Source organism: Merops nubicus, unplaced genomic scaffold (assembly GCF_000691845.1).
Source record: "Merops nubicus isolate BGI_N331 unplaced genomic scaffold, ASM69184v1 scaffold12626, whole genome shotgun sequence".
NCBI lineage: Eukaryota > Metazoa > Chordata > Aves > Coraciiformes > Meropidae > Merops > Merops nubicus.
Genome location: NW_008614400.1, coordinates 12,999 through 18,804, shown reverse-complemented (window position 1 = coordinate 18,804; position 5,806 = coordinate 12,999). Strand labels below are relative to the sequence as shown.

Genomic DNA, 5,806 nt, shown 5'->3' with positions numbered 1-5,806 from the left:
GGCTGGAGTGAGTCCACAGAAAGACAAAAAAGCTGGTGAGGGCTCTGGGGCTGTTTAGTGTAGAGTAGAGGAGGCTCAGGGGAGACTTTCTGGCTCTCTGCAGCTCCCTGACAGGAGGTTGGAGTGAGGTGGAGGTTGGCCTCTTCTCCCAAGGGACAAGTGATAGGACAAGAGCAAACGGGCTCAAGTTGTGCCAGGGAAGGTTTAGATTGGGTATTTTGAAGAACTTGTTGCCTGAAAGAATGGTGAAGCCTTGGCCCAGGCTGCCCAGGGAGCTGGTGGAGTCCCCATCCCTGGAGGTGTTGGAAGAACATGCAGATATGTTGCTCTGTGACATGGTTTAGTGGCCATGGTGGTGTTGGGTTGACAGGTGGACTTGATGATCTTGGAGATCTTTTCCAACCTTAATGATTCTGTGATCTCTCTGCTGTGCCTTGCTGCTTGGCCTTTTTGTGGCTAAGCTGTTGCTTGTGAAGGTGTGTGGGGCCACTTGCCCTTGGCCTGTGCTGGCCTCTGTTGCTCTGTGCAGAGCTTGGCTGTGTTTGCCCACACCTGCCCACAGAAAGGCAGTGCTGCTGTGGTGGGTCCTCATTTCTTCAAACAGAGGTGAACATTAGATGTAAGGACATGAATTGGTTTGGCTTAATACAGTAAAAAACAAAAAGTAAACTGGATGGAACTAAATAACCTGTCACCAGAGTGCCAGTGGCACTTGCTGTGGTTAGTGGGCTGTCCCACCAGCAGTGGGTGGAGAGCAGCAGTGTGAAAATGCCCAAGGGATCACAGACAGTGCTGTTGGAGGAGCAAAGGGAGGGCAAAAGCCACAGGTGTCGAGCAGGCCGGAGGAGAGATGGCAGAGGTGCTTTCTAGGGTTTTTTACTGTTAAAATGTAGTGTTAAAAATCCTGTCGTGCTGCAGAGGAGGCTAAACATGTGCTGTGCTGCCTGAGGGAAGCAGCTGCAGGCTGGGGTGAGGGGCGTGGGGTGGGGTGGGGAGGGGAGGTGCCCGTGTGGGAGGAGGGCTGGGCACACCCTGGTGCCAGTTAATGTGGGTCTCTCCTCTGCTCCAGGTGAAGCAAATTGAGAAACGAGATTCCGTCTTAACATCAAAAAACCAAATTGACAGGCTGACCAGACCTGGATCTTCCTACTTCAACCTGAACCCCTTTGAGGTTAGTTTGGGTATTCTCTCCTCCCTTCTGGCTTAGGTATAACAGCTTCTGGATTGACTGTGCCTTTGTTTCAGCAACAAGACTGAACATAAAAAATATAAAAAAATGCTCTGGCTGTAGATGGCTGTGCAGAAGCTTGACAGGAGACAGGAGGATGATGTGTATGTGCTTGCTCCCTTTCTCACTGTTTATGGCAGAGGCAAACTGTTCTTTTGGTGCATTCCCCTCGTGCAGGAGCACTGGAAGTCCCTGCAGAGGAAAGCCAGGTGCAGGGTGTGGAAGGAGAGGAGCACCCTCCCTGCTCGTGTCTTTGAGGGGCCAGGGGAGAGGGGTCACTCCCTGCACATGGCACAGTGTGCCTCCAGCTGCAGCCAGCTCTAAAGTGTTAAGGAGTGTGAAAGCTTGAGGAGTACTGGAAATAAAACACTCTGGTGTTCATCTGGATCTGACTTTCCCTGTGTGTGTCCCTTTCCATCTTCATCTGCCTTTTTAAAGCCTCAGGTGCTTTTTGCAGTCTCAGCTCAGGGCAGTCAGCAGGTCCACCTTGACAACATCCAGTTGTGGGTAGATCCCAGAACTTCCCTGGGAGAATTGAAGAAAGCTGTTCAGAAGCAGGCTGTAGCTTTCCCATGAGAGTGTTTGATTTGCAGATTCCTGGTGTCAGAGCAGCATGTGTCTGCACTGAGTGGGCTCACTTGTTGCTTAGATCTTCTAGTCAGTAAATTGAGTCACAACAGAGGGGTCAATCCTGGCACATCCCTAAAAATCATTAAACAACTTGGCTTGTTCATGGAAAGCAAAGAGTAAAACTCTCCCACCTGCTTTCAAAATGATAATAGATTCTGAGCAAGTAGTGTGTTTTCTGCCCAGAGTTCTCAGTTGTGCATGCTCTGACAGTGTCCCAAAGCCACCGTATGCTTCTGTATCTGCCAAACTAAGCACTGCTACGGGACTGGGTGAAGGTTTAGACCAGTTGTGGCTATTTAGGGGTGGCAGCTGTCTGCATGAGATCTGAGTGTGGGAAGGAGACTGGTAGAGTCGGAGGATTCTAGCACTGCTCAGAGTACAGTGTCCCAAACATGATGGCTCTTAAAATGTTCCTGTTTTACCAGGTGAGAACCGATGTCCCCACACAGCTCCCTGCTAGGGAGGGGTTTCTGACCTTGTGTCTCTGTGCCAGTGAACCAAGGGTTTAGGGGTTGCTGCCAGGAACCTGAAGTGTCAGGACTATCACCAAACTTGCTCTGCTCTCATGGTCTCTTTTAGGTACTGCAGATGGATCCTGAAGCCACAGATGAAGAGATAAAGAAAAGATTCCGGCAGGTATTTGGCTTTTGCACCTGAAGCCTCTGGAAAGAAGCAAGAATCTCAGTTGTGCAGCCGTGCTTGGGAACAGGAAAAGGGGTGCTAAAGCTGTGTCTGGGTAGAGGAGTGGCTGCTTTGGGAAAAAATGCATAGACCAGTCTTTGTATCAGCAAGAGGAGAGCTGCAGCAGTGTCCGTGGTCCATGCAGGGTGTGCAGTGTGTGGTGGGGCCACTGCTCATGTGTAATCAGCTTTTTGAACTTGAGTTCAAAGAGTAAGTCAAAATTCACCAAAAATGAACGACTGAGAAAAGGTATTTTTTCTCAACTATATGGACTTGGATCCAGAAGTGTATATTCTATGAGATTTTTAAAAGCATTTCAGTGGCCAGTTTTGGGGAGTAGGTTGCCTGGAACAGCAGCAGCCCTGCTCACTGACCCATCTGTGTTGCCCTGTGCCACCCAGGAAACAGCACCCTGGGCTTACTCCACTGGCAGATCTGCAGGAGAAATCTGAGTTTAATCAGTGCAGCAAAGAAACAGTGTTTGGAGGGCTGTAGCCTCCAGCCTGAAATAGTGAGGTCACCAGCAGAACGGTGTCAAGGCAGGAGGGTGCTGGCTGACAGAGGAACACGTTGGGGCTGGGACATGGGCTGCTGCTGCCGTGGACGTGGGAGGGTAACCTTGTAGTGTGTTGCTGAATTCTCAGTTCTTTGAATCAAAAGTCTGGGGCTGTCATCTTGAGGCTGGTGGAATACCACAGGGAAATGTTTTGAAGTCAGTGTGATGAAATGAAAGAAGTGCATGGAATTGTGTGTTGAAGAAATCACACCCAGAACATGGAACAGACAACAGAAGGGAAAACACACTGGCTGTAGTAAGTCAGAGTACATCTGCAGTGTGCTGCTGTTCAGGACTGGAGGCAAAGCTGCTTCCTGTGAACTAGGAAGGGCCATCTGTGGGAAGTAGTTGTTTTGCATTCTTTGGCACTGATGCCATTTCAGTTGCTGCACTGTGACTATTTTGAGTGTGATGATGGGAAGCATGCAGATAAACTAGAGAGTCTGCACAGCAACAGCAAAAAATAAGACATCTGAAAGAAAAGTGCCTTGTGGGGAAAGTTTGAAAGAACTTTCTCTTTGTCTGGGAGAGGAAGGGGGAGGACGTGTGCTTGCCAGCCCATTTAAGGTTGACCTGAAGATGGTAGTGGTTAATGTACCATCCCTGCTGGAGAGAGAGTACAGGAAAGGGTTTTCTTAACTTTCAGTAAAGGAGCCTAAGGAAGAACCCACTCTTTAAAATAGTTTGATATTTGAACAGCCTGAGAGATACTGGAGAACTTCCTGGGAGACACTATTGAGTAAACGGTGACCTTGGTTGAGGATGATCTTTCTAGGTTTGTTTCTTCCTAAGACTAAAGATACAAAACTTGGGTGACCAAGGGGTTCCTCTCAGCCCTGGGCACTGCAGCTGAGGGAGATGGACATTGCTCTGTGCATCCTAAGCTGCAGCTTTTCTCCCACAGCCTGTTTATTACAGGGGTTGTATTTGGTTTGTAAGATTGAACTGATTTGTGCTTCTATGTCTTGTCAGCTGGTTTGGCCATATTCAAAGGAAAGTGATCCCCTCATTCCTTCTGTCTGAGAGTATTTCCCTCGTCTCACAAAAGCCTCTGAAATATTCTTCATCTGTTACAATGGTTTTGAGAGCAGTGTCCTTTCTCCTGCAGTTGTCAATATTGGTGCATCCAGACAAGAACCAGGATGACGCAGACAGAGCCCAGAAGGCGTTTGAAGGTAAAGCTCTCCCCCCTTCCCGGGCTGCTGGCTGGGGGCTGTGGCACTGCTCCTTCTCTGTAGCTGCTCTAAGTGTCTGGTATGGGTGGGGGCTCCACTGACAGAGTTGCTGCAGAGGCACTTCAGGTGGAGAGGCAGATGTGTGGGGTGGCATTTCAGCAGAACTTCTCACTAGGTGGCAGTAACTCCACTGTCAGGTCACAACGGGGACAAAGGTCCCTGGGGCTTCCTGGTTGGTCAAGAAAAAACGTTTAGTCTGTGTGTTAGGTTTTAATGAAAGCCTGCATAACAGAACTAGTGTGAGAGGTTTAGGGTATTATGTATTATGGTGAAGGTGTTACACACCTTAAACTTAACCTCATCTCCTAGAGCTTGGTAGGACTGGTACATTCACCCTGCTAACTCCAAATATGTGCCTGACAGTTTCTGCCATTACCCCAAATCTCATTTGACTAATTGTGATATCACTTACCTAGATGTATTAAAACCAAAACAAAACCCAATTAAACACACCCCTCAAATTCTAGGAAGCAGAATTCGTATGGTCAACAAGTAGCAATGTTGTGATGCCTTGTGAACAGGAGTGCTGCTGCTGCTCATGTGGATGCTTTTCTTAGCTGTAGATAAAGCGTACAAGTTGCTGCTGGATCAGGAGCAGAAGAAGAGGGCCTTGGATGTGATACAGGCAGGAAAAGAATATGTGGAACACACTGTAAGTATCCCATAGGAACGTCCCGGGGGGAGGTGAGTGGTAGTCACTCGCTGACTGTTTTTTTGGTACACCCTCTGCATGTTTAGGTCATTAGGAGGTGAACTGGGCAGACCTCATCAGGAAGGTGAGCAGGTGGGCTCTGCTCCTCCCAGCACGGCCAGACGTGCTCCAGCCAGGGCTGCTGTGGAGCCCAGGGCTGCTGTGGAGCCCAGGGAGAGAGCCTTCCCTGAAATTCAGTACTTGACATAATTAGGTCAGACCACAGGATCTGACCTATTTTTTTTCCCCAAGTCTGTGAATGAATGATGCAGTTCAGATGTCTATAGGTGGAAGAAAATAGGTGGTGACAGCAGCAGACTGGGAAGTTATGGGGAAAATGACCCCAAGAAAAAGAGTAAGAAAAGGAGCTTGGATTGCATTGGCCAAGAAGTCAGTTGAGTGATGTGGCTGGAGTAAAACACAACAAGCTGGAGAAAGGCAACAATATGGGAGAACTCAGATCCCCTAAATCAAGGAACACTGGATGTTCTACTTCTTGTTAGTCTTTTGAATGTTACAAAGCAAAATAAATTTCCTACTGATTTGGATGGTGTGTATAGCTATATTAAAAAAAATATGGATGTATAAATATGTGAATATATCTTAAAAACAAAGAAGAGCAAAGGGTTTGTGTTGAATGAGTAGTATCTAACAGTATTTTTAATTGCTACCATTCATGTGAGAGTGATTTTGTATGTGTTTATCTGGACCTGGGACCGGGAGGCTTTGGTCTAAAATAAGACATTGATCCAAATCAAGAACTTACTGTCATCCACAGTTCTTCC

General features: G+C 47.8%; 1 protein-coding gene across 1 annotated transcript in view; it reads left to right on the top strand.

Annotated features, from left to right (window-relative positions):
* Positions 1-1,045: 1,045 nt before the first annotated feature.
* DNAJC8 (DnaJ (Hsp40) homolog, subfamily C, member 8) overlaps positions 1,046-5,806 on the top strand; it is an 11,339-nt gene continuing 6,578 nt past the window's right edge. Inside the window, exons 1-4 of the mRNA XM_008942219.1 lie at positions 1,046-1,171; positions 2,438-2,494; positions 4,204-4,270; positions 4,888-4,982. Coding sequence (XP_008940467.1) covers positions 1,046-1,171; positions 2,438-2,494; positions 4,204-4,270; positions 4,888-4,982 — 345 coding nt within the window. The remainder of the gene's footprint in view (positions 1,172-2,437; positions 2,495-4,203; positions 4,271-4,887; positions 4,983-5,806) is intronic.